This window comes from Formica exsecta, unplaced genomic scaffold, assembly GCF_003651465.1.
Source record: "Formica exsecta isolate Colony F162 unplaced genomic scaffold, ASM365146v1 scaffold233, whole genome shotgun sequence".
Classification (NCBI taxonomy): domain Eukaryota; kingdom Metazoa; phylum Arthropoda; class Insecta; order Hymenoptera; family Formicidae; genus Formica; species Formica exsecta.
Window position 1 is genome coordinate 72532 of NW_021849616.1, and position 15179 is coordinate 87710.

Sequence of the window (15179 nt, forward strand, 5' to 3'; positions counted from 1 at the left end):
AAAAAAAAAAAAAAATTTGCGATATTTTTATTTATATGTATATTTATTCATATAAATATATATTGTGTCAGAGCTTTATTTATGGATTGTAATTTAAAATATTTGATGACAAAGAGAGAGAAGAAATTTTTTTACCTATAGTACCGTTATATTCAATCTTTCTTGAATTTTTTATCTTTATTACTGCTATTAATACACGCATATTCTATTCTAGGTAGTATATCTATATTTTGTGAAACACTTTTATTATAATAGAAAGTTTTAATGGAAATTCATATATTTTGCGAAAGGAATAATCAAATATTATATTACAATTAAATTTATATTTCATATTTTCATTATTTAGTAAAACATATCATTATTTTCTTAAAAGCAACAAAATTAATTATAGATAAAGATTTCTTAATGAATCGGTAATCTACACAGCAGAATCTACACGATAAGATGTTTTCAATGTCTTACTTTGTCAAATATGTACAAGATCCATGTTCCTCGAGGGTCTTCGCCCCACGTCGCGACGGACATGAACTTCCACTTTCTAAAACCATCTTTGGACTTATCCCGCTTTCTTGAACTTAGAATCTGGACTAAAGTACCTAAAATATCAAACACATTGCTTGCATCAATATATCATGCATGAATGCAATTTTGTATGATGTATATACATATTGATCTATATCTATGAGTATATATTATTTCTTATTACATTAAAAGACAAAAGATTGCACATGTGATGCATCGTGATGCATTCTGTTAATGAGAAAGTATTAAATTAAATTTGGTTTATATAAAGAATGCATGTATACATATCATATATTTTATTTTAAATAACTAAACATTATCGGTTCCGCATAACATGCGAATATTAATTACAGCTGTGTATGAGTATTATCGATTTTTTCTCGCAAGCATGCGTAGCAAGCATGCAACTTTGAATAATATTGTACTTACGACCTAGTTAGTATTAGATTTAGTATTAGATTTTGTAAAATGGAATCTTATATTTATCTTTTAAAATAAATTTTATATACTATAATATAATATATAAATTGTTTTATTATAATAAGTTTTAATTACGAGATTGATAGATATTTAATGAATAAAATTATATATAATAATTGTAATATATAACATAAGATATAAATAATTCTACTCAATATATTTATCTTGTAAAAAATTAAAATAGGCTTGAAATAAAATTTTGAATTTAATGAATTCACTGACTAGAAATAGCAAGAAAAATAAGATTCTAGATATTTTATTACAGGATAATTATTCTATTATAATTTAGAGAAATTACAGTAAAGTATGTAAATAAGATAAATTCCACAACTCTCAATATTATTGTATTTTGGATCCATCTGGATATTTTTATTTATCTTTTTTTTTTACGTTTCAATACATTTTGGATTTTTTTTTATATTCTGATACAAGTAATATTGTCTGTCAATAATAACGTCAATCAACAAACGTGCACAAAATTAAATAACGCGATGCGTTGACTAAAGTGACAATTGCAATCTACTCATTTATGTTTACGTCTGAGCATTTATTTGATATGATGTTAAAGTGTTTTTCTTTTTTCTCCGACACTTATTATACATTACTGAAACACAGTAATATTCGATAATTTTTATGTTAAACAATAAATATATTAAAATAATAAATATTTTATTTCCATCAAATTCTCTGTCCTTTTCCGAATAAACAGATCGCATCGATAGTATCAGATTGAATTTCTACCTATAAATTGGACTAAGAACGTATTCGTGCAGTTAAACGCATTTCCGACACAGAAACGTGACTTGCAATATTAATGAAGGTATTAATTCTGTTTGAGTTATACGTTCATTATTTGCTGTCCTGTCTTGATAGGATTGCGTTATCTCAAACTAAGGAGAATTTATGATTGATAAGTAAAAAGAATAGGAAGACGTATAAAATTGGATAATATTTATTTATCAGAAAAAGTTCCTCTTCCTTTTTTTTTTAAAAAAATTTTATATATGTATTTTATAAAAATTTATTATGAAATATATTCAATCTCTCTTTTATATTACTTTAGGTATTGCACATTACCGAAAGATATTACCGAAAAAAACGTGTAACATACAATCTAGTTATTATAATTAATAATATTTATCATCTTTTTTATTCTTTTTTTTGCATATTTTAACATTTTATCTATTCGCCGTTGAGAGCTATTCTTTTCTTCATAAATTCAAATACAGCAGCAAGTAGAACTCAATAAATTCGGTTGACAAGCGGATTTCCATGAATGCAGCTAAATGCATTTGCATTTAGTCTTCGAGAATATTCTCTGAGACTTCAGCACCGATATAATTATAGAGCATTTTCCTTGCATGATATTTTTAAAGGTCTCTTAAGTCTCTTAGCTAAGGATATAAAATGGTCTGTTCCGACCGTCTTCGTAGTTATTTCCTCGTCTTTCTGTTCTTTTTACGTCTATAAGTCGGATACAAATGAAGATTAGCAGCGTTTCCAGATGTGCATTTAGATGAAACATAATTGCTCAAGAAACTTGTGCGCTACTTTGCACACACAAATTTTATTAAAAGTGCTGCTTATATTTTTTATTTCTATATTACATTTGCTGCCAAATGATTAGGAATATATACACAAGAAAAATTCTATTTTCTCGCATACGCGCGAACTATCTAAGAATTGTGAATGCATGATAAATGGTTGAAAAATAAAAATGTATACCTGATGGCGAACGCAGATATATCTCTAGTGCGCCGCGACAAGAGTACTCGAGATTCACCTCGATCTCCACATGCTCCAAAAAGGTAATTTCACTCCCCGATGATCGACAAACGTTACTGGCATCGAATAGCAGATGTTTCTCATTTCCATAAGCCATTTTGACATTATCGATACTGCAATAAATGAATTTGAAAATAAACTTTCTCCAAAATATTGTCATATATTTTCAAAATCGATAAGTCACATGATGCAGATCACTTTGCTTTGATATATTACAATATATAAGTAAACTTTGCGAAATTGACTTGTCTATATGAAATAATTTCTATCTTTATCTTTGAAAATAAATAATATTACAAATTATTTGTTCAACGTTTATATTATAGACTATTATTAATATCCATTTTATACGCAATTCATTTTTTCAACACAAATGTAATTGTAAGCGATTAAATTCTGCGCGCGCGTGAAGTTATAAATGAGAATAATTATGATAATACCGTAGTCCATGTAAGAAACGGAAGTTAATGAAGCTGCCTTTATGAGAATTCATAGTCGAATTATGAAAATAATCGCAGACGCGACTCGGTGCGAGTTAAAACACGCAGGGATATAAAACCGTGCGAATCTTCAAAACATGCGGGCATGCATGTACTTCAATTACTGCAACTGAGAGACCGTGTAATGAGATTAGCGTGCATGCACGGTTACATGCACGTAGGAGCCATTTTATATTATATAATAATTGTAATATATAACATAAGATATAAATAATTCTACTCAATATATTTATCTTGTAAAAAATTAAAATAGGCTTGAAATAAAATTTTGAATTTAATGAATTCACTGACTAGAAATAGCAAGAAAAATAAGATTCTAGATATTTTATTACAGGATAATTATTCTATTATAATTTAGAGAAATTACAGTAAAGTATGTAAATAAGATAAATTCCACAACTCTCAATATTATTGTATTTTGGATCCATCTGGATATTTTTATTTATCTTTTTTTTTTACGTTTCAATACATTTTGGATTTTTTTTTATATTCTGATACAAGTAATATTGTCTGTCAATAATAACGTCAATCAACAAACGTGCACAAAATTAAATAACGCGATGCGTTGACTAAAGTGACAATTGCAATCTACTCATTTATGTTTACGTCTGAGCATTTATTTGATATGATGTTAAAGTGTTTTTCTTTTTTCTCCGACACTTATTATACATTACTGAAACACAGTAATATTCGATAATTTTTATGTTAAACAATAAATATATTAAAATAATAAATATTTTATTTCCATCAAATTCTCTGTCCTTTTCCGAATAAACAGATCGCATCGATAGTATCAGATTGAATTTCTACCTATAAATTGGACTAAGAACGTATTCGTGCAGTTAAACGCATTTCCGACACAGAAACGTGACTTGCAATATTAATGAAGGTATTAATTCTGTTTGAGTTATACGTTCATTATTTGCTGTCCTGTCTTGATAGGATTGCGTTATCTCAAACTAAGGAGAATTTATGATTGATAAGTAAAAAGAATAGGAAGACGTATAAAATTGGATAATATTTATTTATCAGAAAAAGTTCCTCTTCCTTTTTTTTTTAAAAAAATTTTATATATGTATTTTATAAAAATTTATTATGAAATATATTCAATCTCTCTTTTATATTACTTTAGGTATTGCACATTACCGAAAGATATTACCGAAAAAAACGTGTAACATACAATCTAGTTATTATAATTAATAATATTTATCATCTTTTTTATTCTTTTTTTTGCATATTTTAACATTTTATCTATTCGCCGTTGAGAGCTATTCTTTTCTTCATAAATTCAAATACAGCAGCAAGTAGAACTCAATAAATTCGGTTGACAAGCGGATTTCCATGAATGCAGCTAAATGCATTTGCATTTAGTCTTCGAGAATATTCTCTGAGACTTCAGCACCGATATAATTATAGAGCATTTTCCTTGCATGATATTTTTAAAGGTCTCTTAAGTCTCTTAGCTAAGGATATAAAATGGTCTGTTCCGACCGTCTTCGTAGTTATTTCCTCGTCTTTCTGTTCTTTTTACGTCTATAAGTCGGATACAAATGAAGATTAGCAGCGTTTCCAGATGTGCATTTAGATGAAACATAATTGCTCAAGAAACTTGTGCGCTACTTTGCACACACAAATTTTATTAAAAGTGCTGCTTATATTTTTTATTTCTATATTACATTTGCTGCCAAATGATTAGGAATATATACACAAGAAAAATTCTATTTTCTCGCATACGCGCGAACTATCTAAGAATTGTGAATGCATGATAAATGGTTGAAAAATAAAAATGTATACCTGATGGCGAACGCAGATATATCTCTAGTGCGCCGCGACAAGAGTACTCGAGATTCACCTCGATCTCCACATGCTCCAAAAAGGTAATTTCACTCCCCGATGATCGACAAACGTTACTGGCATCGAATAGCAGATGTTTCTCATTTCCATAAGCCATTTTGACATTATCGATACTGCAATAAATGAATTTGAAAATAAACTTTCTCCAAAATATTGTCATATATTTTCAAAATCGATAAGTCACATGATGCAGATCACTTTGCTTTGATATATTACAATATATAAGTAAACTTTGCGAAATTGACTTGTCTATATGAAATAATTTCTATCTTTATCTTTGAAAATAAATAATATTACAAATTATTTGTTCAACGTTTATATTATAGACTATTATTAATATCCATTTTATACGCAATTCATTTTTTCAACACAAATGTAATTGTAAGCGATTAAATTCTGCGCGCGCGTGAAGTTATAAATGAGAATAATTATGATAATACCGTAGTCCATGTAAGAAACGGAAGTTAATGAAGCTGCCTTTATGAGTATTCATAGTCGAATTATGAAAATAATTGCAGACGCGACTCGGTGCGAGTTAAAACACTCAGGGATATAAAACCGTGCGAATCTTCAAAACATGCGGGCATGCATGTACTTCAATTACTGCAACTGAGAGACCGTGTAATGAGATTAGCGTGCATGCACGGTTACATGCACGTAGGAGCCATTTTATATGAAATAATCATTTGCATCTTTGATGATAACAATAAGTACCAAGAATTCTGTTCTGTTTTCCAGAACATCGAATAAACTGCATTTTCAAGAACGTACTTCGGAAAAAGTCCTCAACCGTTAGATGCACCGCTTTCTCACCTTGTCCGCACTATCGTAACGAATGAGAACTTTTACGACCTTGTTGAATTTAACGATGCATTTCTTATCTTGCGCTTCTTCAAGTATCCGGAAATGCTTCTTTGAAAAAGGAGGTCATAGTGCTCGATTGACATGACGTCCGGAGAATACAGAATCGGGTTAAATAAAGAGGGCGTGAGTTTTTTAATCCTTATAGAGAATACGTGAAATAAAATATTTAGTATAAATATGTGGCACTAATATTTTATTTAAATAAAACCTAAAAAAATAAAATAAAAATTTTGCAAATATATGCGGCTTTGAGCAATTAAAATCTAAAAAAAAAGTTATAGATTAGGTATTTAATTATTCTAATACATAATTTGAGCCTAAACTGAGTTGAATTGCGCGAATATATTTTTATTTTGCTTCTATAACAAAAAGCGAAAACATTTAGATAATTTTAATCGTATGATTTACTTTGATACAATGTTTGCGTATCGCGTAATTAAGCTCCAACGTTCTAAATCCGTTAATTTACTTACTCGTAGGTGTTAGCCACTTCGCAAATAGTCTTCTCCGGTACTGTCACCCAGTTGTAACTCGCCATTACTAGTGCTTCCCCGTTCATAAGCCCAAATCCGAAAGCCGGGTTAAACAAGAATCCAGCCGCGTTCTTAAACCATCCCGGATTTTGGCTGAAAATTTATGTAATTACTAAAAATTCATTTCACTCATAAGTGTATGAAAGTAGTAAGAAAAAATGACAGGTATCAAGAAGAAAAGAAAATTATTCTTTTTACTCTGACACTCTGTTAATTTCTACTTTTTGTCAAAATTTTTGTTATAATGAAAGTAACATGATTTGCATTATTATTAGAATTCTGTAAAATAACAGTCGCGTTAACTGGATTTCCGAAGAGAATATTATTACATTAAAGATTAAAACTGGTATCTCTCTGTGAAATGAAAATCGATTCTCTCTAAATCTTAAATGTCAAATGTAATTTATTTGCATGAAATATGATCACAATTAATATTCTCATCAAAGCGAACATGATACGTTCTTGTGAAAGCGATTATAATCGCTTCAATAATTTGAGACGATAATAGAAGGCAATTAGCACGAAATATAAATTATGAGGTAGAACAATAACGAATAACGAGAAACGTGCAGGGCCATCCACGTGCACGTATTTTAGTACAGTTATGATCAAATAGCAATTATTTCCGCTATATGATGATCTCTTTTCTCTCTTTGATAACTATTCAATAAAAATTATATAATTATCACTCAATCGCTTTGTTAGACAAATTTTATTATTAATTACGGTCGATTACATTCAGAATTATTTTTAACGGAAGATTGAGAAAAATCATTTCTTGCCCGTTTCATTCGAATTATAATTTTACAGTGTGAAAGCGACGTCACAATCTTTTCTGTTAAAGTGCGAATAAGAATTTAAGCTGACACAATTGCAGATGCACGTGACCTGAATTGCTATTTGCGAAATGCTCACCCAAGAGGACTATACTCTGATGACCAAGCTATCAAATGCTGAACGTCCCTCCACGTTAAGTTTTTGCTGTAAAAATAAAAGAAGTTATGTTAGTACGAACTTTGATTAGAATATCGATAATTTTCTGCTAAAATAACATCTTTATTTCGAGTCGTGAATTAATCGTGGATAAATTGAAACTCAATATATTGCGACCTCTAAAGAGCAGATATGTATCGAATATTTTACGCGGTCCCACATCTTAAAACGTAATGAAAGCCAAGAAGAATAATACGGGGAAAAGAATATTTTGATTTCGAGCACGTAGATTCTTAGAAAAATTTTTAATTTCAAAAATAGAAGTCTAAAAAGAATTTTTTTTTTCTTAAATATTAAAATTATAATTTGAGATAAGCTTTTTTATTTTGTGATATTATAGATATTAATAGAGAGAATATTGTGTGTGTTGCGCGAAAAGAAAAAGTTTCAAATAACACAATGATAATAAAATAAAGTATCCCTTTTTATCGATTGCAAACGAAAAAATGAACATAAATAATCAAGTTAGTGTTTTCTCTCGTTTCTAAACAAAAAATTTAATAGAAAAAGATTATTGCTATTGATTGTATTCGTACTTTACTTGCAGCGCGAGAGCTAATATCCCGGCGGCTAATGGGGCAGAAGCTGAAGTACCCGTATGGTTGGTCGTACAGGTATTCTTTAGATCTGTCGTTACCTGCAAAGCATAAATAAAAGCTACTAAATTATTCGATTTTCGCCGTAAGACGGATCTCGTTCCTCCGCAGATACTCATCACAGAGGGGAAGAACTGATAATGATTGTGAAATATCTTATTAAATTACAGATTAGATTCGAATGACATTATTCTGAGCAAAATCTCATAACATTTTAATCGTGTATTACATTTACGATCCAGACACTAAACTATTTTTTATTTTTCTAGATAAATTTGACAGAGAGAGAGAGAGAGAGAGAGAGAGAGAGAGAGAGAGAAATACGTGTGCAATTATGATATTTATATAACGCATATTTTGTAAATATATTACAAGTTCAAATTAATAATAAAGTTTTGCACATATTTGTCAATATTTTTTTTCAATCTCTATTAAATTTGATTAATATAATACGATTTATTATTATTAATACAATAATCGATTTGAGAAAATATATACAACGCTTACTATCTTTTGATCGTAATACGCGCCGCTGCTATATGTCGTAGCGAGAACAGCAGGACATTTCTCTCCGTACCAAGGAAGTTTTCCAGTTTGGCTAACTGATCCTACGGCTACGGTGTATATACTCCCAACATATCCATCATATCCGCAGTCATCCGAATTGCCACCATTCCCAGAGGCCCATACGTAAATGTTACCTTTGCCGTTACGACCCTGTCAAATATTCGAGTATCAATATTGCCATAATATCAAGCAAAAAATAACTTATTCACCAGACAATGAAATATTCACGTTACATATCAGATTACACAGAAGTGCAAATTTGCAAATCATAAAAAATGCGCTGTTGGAAGATAAAAGATAGAAAAGAAAGGTAATGAAGAGAAATGTGTGAATTATATATATATTTTAAAAATTCCTACATTTCAGAAAATGCAGATTATAATTTTGCGAAAAAATGCAATGTTGTGTGTGTGGCTTTATGTACAGAAATTATTCCTAATAATATGCAAGAAAATCGTATCTTTCTTTTTCACGCCGATTCTTCTCGTTTATATTTAATCCTCGGAAGAAATGAGAAAAAAATTTTTTATAAGAGTTTCTTGCGCTAACATCTTTCTGAAGCCGGAATTAGCTTTTGCAACGATAATATTACAAGTCGACACACTTCTGTAATCGTAAAAAAATAAACTTGCTAAGGTAATAAAGTCTATAATAAAAATCAGAGCACACAAAGAAAGAAAGATTATAACATGGTCGAGTTTCAGTTCAGCTATTGCATCTACGTTAAATCAATTTCCTTCAAATAAATCTCCTTAAATCAATTTTTTCTTCATACGATTTGTTAATTCTTTTTAATTTCGATCCAACTTTCAAACGCAAATTTCACAACCGTGAATTTATTAACAAATGAGAAGAAGTTTATGATTATCACGAGATATTTGCTTTGTTAAGCGTATCTAGTGTTTGTGGATCATATGTAATTTGTAGATAGTTATCGCGAAATATAAAAAAAAATTTCATAAGTGAATTTTTAGTAAGTAAAAAGGTAAAAGAGAAAAAAAAGTTTTAGGATTGTCTGTTGTCTGAAAAAGCGATCAATAAGTAATCGCCGTGGGAAACGTAGTTAAAGTTTAATTAGACTTAAATAAGCTTAGTCCAGGTGTTGTAAAAGCTTGTTTAAGTATTAAATGACTAAAAACCCTGTGTTTCATTTTAAAGTCAATCCGCTTATTCTAATCCGATTTCAAAGTCGCACAAAGTTCACATTTCTTTCTTTTTTTTTTTGCGAAATTCCAGAAACAGAAAACATCAAAAATTAAGAAAAAAATATAATATTGATCCGCGGGCGCAACAATATTTATTATGAATTTTACTGTGTATTTATATCTGCAAGTTGCTGATTACAAAGCGCTGATTATATGCTAGCTATGTCTTTAAAAGAAAATAATAATAAATAATAATAATTTATTATCTGTCCCAGCTCCCTGAGCTTCAAGTTTATAAATTATTTTTGCAGCTGTAAACTCTTTTATTTAAATGAAAAATTTTTTTGGAACATTAGAAGTAAACTTGATAGTGAACTGACTTCTGTTACGCCGCGTTTGAGCGCCTCGCCGGCGAGTCTGCGGGGTCCGTCCAAGGTCTCTCCATCGTCAGACGGTCCCCAGGAAGCCGAATAGATGTCAATGAGTTCTTGTTTATAGCTTAGGGCCTCGCCCTCCACGCGATCGTTCATTAGGCCGTCAAGGAGCTTAATGCCGCCGATAGACGCCTCGAAGGCAATACCGACACCGCATTTTCGGTTATTGGCTTCCATCGCTATCTCGCCGGCGCACTTGGTGCCGTGAGCGTTTTTCCCTGAGGAGCAGTTGAATTTCTAATACGATTGTGAAACAATAATATTCAATCGGGTCGGTGAAGTTCGCCAAGGTCTGCTGTGTACGCGAGCAGAAGAATTAAACATGTTCTACAGGGAGCATCTGTCAGGAGGTCTCAAATCTAACTTCGTGACATTACGCATTTATTTGATTTTGAAATGTAAAATTCAGCGCGCATAAATAATTTTGTTCGAATAGTAACATCGACTGATAAAAGTACGATTGGACACAAATATGCAGTGAGAAACCAAAACAGTAGTCAAACGTTTACTTTTACATATAGTTAAAAATTATAGTATGATATTAGAAACGTAAGATTAGAAAAATAAAATTGGTGCACAATTAATTTTTTTATATATTAAAATTATTATCATGATATGAAAGTTTCAATGAGAGAGCAAAGTTTTCTACAGGCAAGTTTTAAACAAATTGTGTGACCCACTGGTAGTTTATGGTTTAAATGCATTACTGAATGCGCTGAACGCGCGGTTTACTCCTCGATATCCCGCAATTTACTCGAGAGTTTGACACGTTTACATCACGTAGTTCCTACCATAGTTTGACCGATATATTGTAACGTAAATGCCATGTGCGACCACACAGGAATGTAATTATAATGACGTGTGTCGTCACGTATCATGAATTATTATGAGCATATTAGATTATCGTGACTTAAAAATTATTTGTGAATATTTATGATTTATTTTATTAATTGGATGCATAAAATAAATATACAATAATTATGCAAAGATATTCGTTCTCTAAATTTTATTGTATTATATAATATTAATATCATACCATTTTATAATGCTATTAATTATTATACATGTATTGTTATAAAAGAAGAAAAATTTAACTTATAGATTAGATAGGAATTACCTTACCATTATATCTTGGAAGGGGGTCAATGTCGTTTTCGTTCACGTTGTAACTAATTTCCGCATCCTAAATTTAAATATTATAATAATAAATACAGCTGTGTGTGTGTGTGTGTGTGTGTGTGATAAAAACATATATATAAAAATATATAATATGTTTTTTTTTTATAGATTAGATAGGAATTACCTTACCATTATATCTTGGAAGGGGGTCAATGTCGTTTTCGTTCACGTTGTAACTAATTTCCGCATCCTAAATTTAAATATTATAATAATAAATACAGCTGTGTGTGTGTGTGTGTGTGTGTGTGTGAGATAAAAACATATATATAAGAATATATAATATGTTTTCTTTTTTTATTATTTGTCAAAAGCAATTTTCTATTCTCTTTAATGTGTAAATTTTAATGAAATTGTAATATTTTCTTTCTTATAAACTTCTTCAAGAAATTTATTCTTATAAATCAAATTATTTATATATTTTTTGATGCAATATATATAGAATTTAAATGCAATATATGTATATTATAGAGTGTAATATATGTGTGTGTGTAGTGGAGAGTATAATAATGAATGTACACACACATAAAAAACATAAATATAAAAATAGAATAATGCTCTTGAAAATCTAAAACAAATCTTTGAGCTACATGGCTTGTCATCTATGAGATGAAGAGAGAAAGCTCGAAGCAAATATTACGTACGTAATTGCTCCGCAGATCATCATGATTGTATTCTAAACCATCGTCGAGAATAGCAATCCTTACTCCACGACCGGTTATCCCTCGTCGATAGAGAGGCAGGACGTTTAAGTCGAGCTTCGGCAAAGCTTTTTCGGTCTTCGTATCTTGCTATGGCAATTGATAAAGAAAATTTCAAGAATCTCAGTGTAATGATAACAATAACAACAATAAATCGAAGCAATTAATTTTCTTATAACACAAAATAATTTTTCCGAGCTTGATATATTCAAACCTATTGAAATAAATCAAATTCATCATTTTTGAAACGTTTATGTATATTTTGCACAATGTATAATATTTTATGTAAATTATAAATTTTATTTGATAAAATTACATTTCTTAAATATAATTGGAATTTTCATATTTTTGCAATTTACTTTTATCTTAAAACAATTTTGTAACAAATATCTTATTTTGCATAATCTGAAAACAGAACATTATTTCGTAAACGATAACTGAGAAAATGTGTAAAGCATTATTACCAGATACCATTCTTGATCCCAAAGCTCGTCATTAAATATTCTATGGGCAGCATCGTAATTTTCCTCTTCGCTATTAACGGCATTTGATGCAGCTTCGTATGCGTTTAATTGCAGACGCTTTTCTCTTGTTAAAGGTTTTTCAGACTCCAAGTCGGCTAACGAGATGTAATCACGTTTAAGTCGTTTCACAGTTTTCTGTTGATCCGCCCAAACGATCTTTGGCAAAATGTGAATTGTATTAAGAAAGTTGCATTCTTTTCGTATATCATTTTGTAATATATCATATGTTACTACAATTGTTGTACGAAAATATCTATTAATATCATTTTTATGTACAGAAATATATATTAATAGCAATTTTATGTATGCGCAAGTAATATTTAAAAAAAAGAGTTAGTTATAAGAATTAATAATTCCGAAGTTCTGCAGTTAGAACGTTATTTGAGATCATAAAATAACGTTCGTGTAAGGTATAAAGGAGTTACCTTGGAATTTGCATTAAGGTCCTTCGTTAAGCGAAGATTTCCTCTTTTCTTCTGGCTCGGCTTATCATCCGTAAGCCATATATATGTGTCATTGAATCCGAGAACCTGAATGAAAAGATCCATTACATGTAAATTTATCAAGAGAACTAGTGATATGCGCTGCATATTTAATGAACTTGAGACCGAATTAAGATTTTATTTAAATTTTTGCTTAAATAAGCATTAAAGCGCCAGTCTTCCATCTGCTCTATTATCATTTTGCAATTGATCCTTTTCTCTCAATATTCATCAGTGTCGATTAATATTGAAATGTATTTAGTTTATAAAATTATAAATATTGTGTTTTTGTGTCTTGTCTCAAATGTCTTGTTTTTATATCAATATTTTACCAACGTTCTCTCATAAATTTTGTCTCGACATATGTTCTCTTCTTTATTAATTATATAAGCTGAGAAAAAGGTTTATTTAGCGCGATATTACAGATTAGTTATCATAATGTTATGTATTCTAATCTCTTTATCTCCCTCTTAGTTAATTAAAATGGATATAAACATTACATAATAAATAATAATTAGATAAAATCTAATTTATTATCAAATTATTATTTGAATAAAAAACTATTTATTTTAAATAGAAAAACTATAATAATAAATTAATATAAATTCTAAAATAATATATAATTGTTACATTCACAATACTTGAATTAAATCAATATATTCAAAATGTTTAGAATATTGCATCTGAAGAATATGTATTTATTTCATGCACATTAAAGGGTTAACTACCCTTCATTGACTTAGAGTGAGAGTAAAACTAGACGTCCCGACGTTTGTGCCCTTCAAATGAGTAAAAGGGACGCTACGATCAGGATAGCATACGAAAGCAGTTGGTGAATCGAGCGATTCTTTTGGGGGGGAACTATCGAAAGTCTAAATGGGGTATATCGTGCATGTGTAACGTTATTATTATCCATGGTGTCACGTGGCCAGTTTTTGTATAGCATCCGTATGTGATGTGCCGCATCGCATGGCGTAACCAATATGACAGAGACAGCGAGCGAGGGGGAATGTAAGAGAAGGGGACCACCTGGTAGAAAACTGGGCGTCATTCGTGCAAGGGGATAGACTATGATATTTCCGTAACACCAGGCACATACCGTCTATTTCGAGATACTTCCTGACTGTCTCTCCTGATAATTGTTGGTGCGTTATCGTAGTTTTATATAATTTATGTATATAAATATAATTGTGCATAATTTATTATTTGTAATTTTTTATTTTTAATAATTTTTGCGTAACGTTGTGCAATTATTTCTATAATATTATTTATTATAATGCAATTTTTAATATTGAGCTTGTGTTTGTAATTGACATTTTGTTAAATATTCCAATATATTTATTATTATTGGCATTTTTGTTGTAACAAGTCGAGAGATCAGCTGATCGTTACATTATTCCCGAACAGAACATTTTGGATAGTTTGAGGCATATATATATATTTTAATTGCAAAAATAAAATAATAGTTTCTTTATTTTACTTTTCGCCAAATAAATGCAGCATCAAACGCGATCGATTTCCACGGCAGAATTCAAGGAAATATTTAGGTCATTGGGATTATAAAACAATAATTGTTTTGTCTGCTATCCTCTTAACCCCATACAACCGTGAGCAAAAATCCTTTAATCCACTATCCATCATATCTGTTGTGCATCCGGTTAGAAGGAATAAATTTGATCGTCGAAATGCTTCACTGAACTCGCTGATAAACTAGTGAATATCCGACAGGATACACTTTTCAATACAGCGGCGCATAAATGTTGCACGTTTGCGTATCCGTGATCACGTATGCCATGCACGCCGCGTTAAGCATTTAGGATTTTACATCACGATCCATGAATCGATAGGAAACGTTTTTACTTTTTGCAAATGTTTCTATTTTTTTACAAACAAACAGGAATTTTTGATATTAAATACGGGCAAATAAAATCATTTGTTAGAATAAAGATCTGCTAATTCTTTTGTTACGTAATTTAATTAAGAAAGAAAAAAACAAGCTATATTGCAATATATATATATATAT

The 15179-nt window shown here is 30.0% G+C and overlaps 1 protein-coding gene across 1 annotated transcript in view; it reads right to left on the reverse strand.

Moving 5' to 3' along the window:
* The window catches only part of LOC115235749 (neuroendocrine convertase 1-like), a 23997-nt gene extending 10775 nt beyond the window's left edge, over positions 1–13222 (reverse strand). Inside the window, 11 exon segments of the mRNA XM_029807701.1 lie at positions 463–596; positions 5082–5254; positions 6479–6631; positions 7454–7519; positions 8068–8168; positions 8635–8844; positions 10220–10491; positions 12025–12070; positions 12073–12240; positions 12615–12830; positions 13100–13222. Coding sequence (XP_029663561.1) covers positions 463–596; positions 5082–5254; positions 6479–6631; positions 7454–7519; positions 8068–8168; positions 8635–8844; positions 10220–10491; positions 12025–12070; positions 12073–12240; positions 12615–12830; positions 13100–13222 — 1662 coding nt within the window.
* Between the last annotated feature and the right edge of the window lie 1957 nt (positions 13223–15179).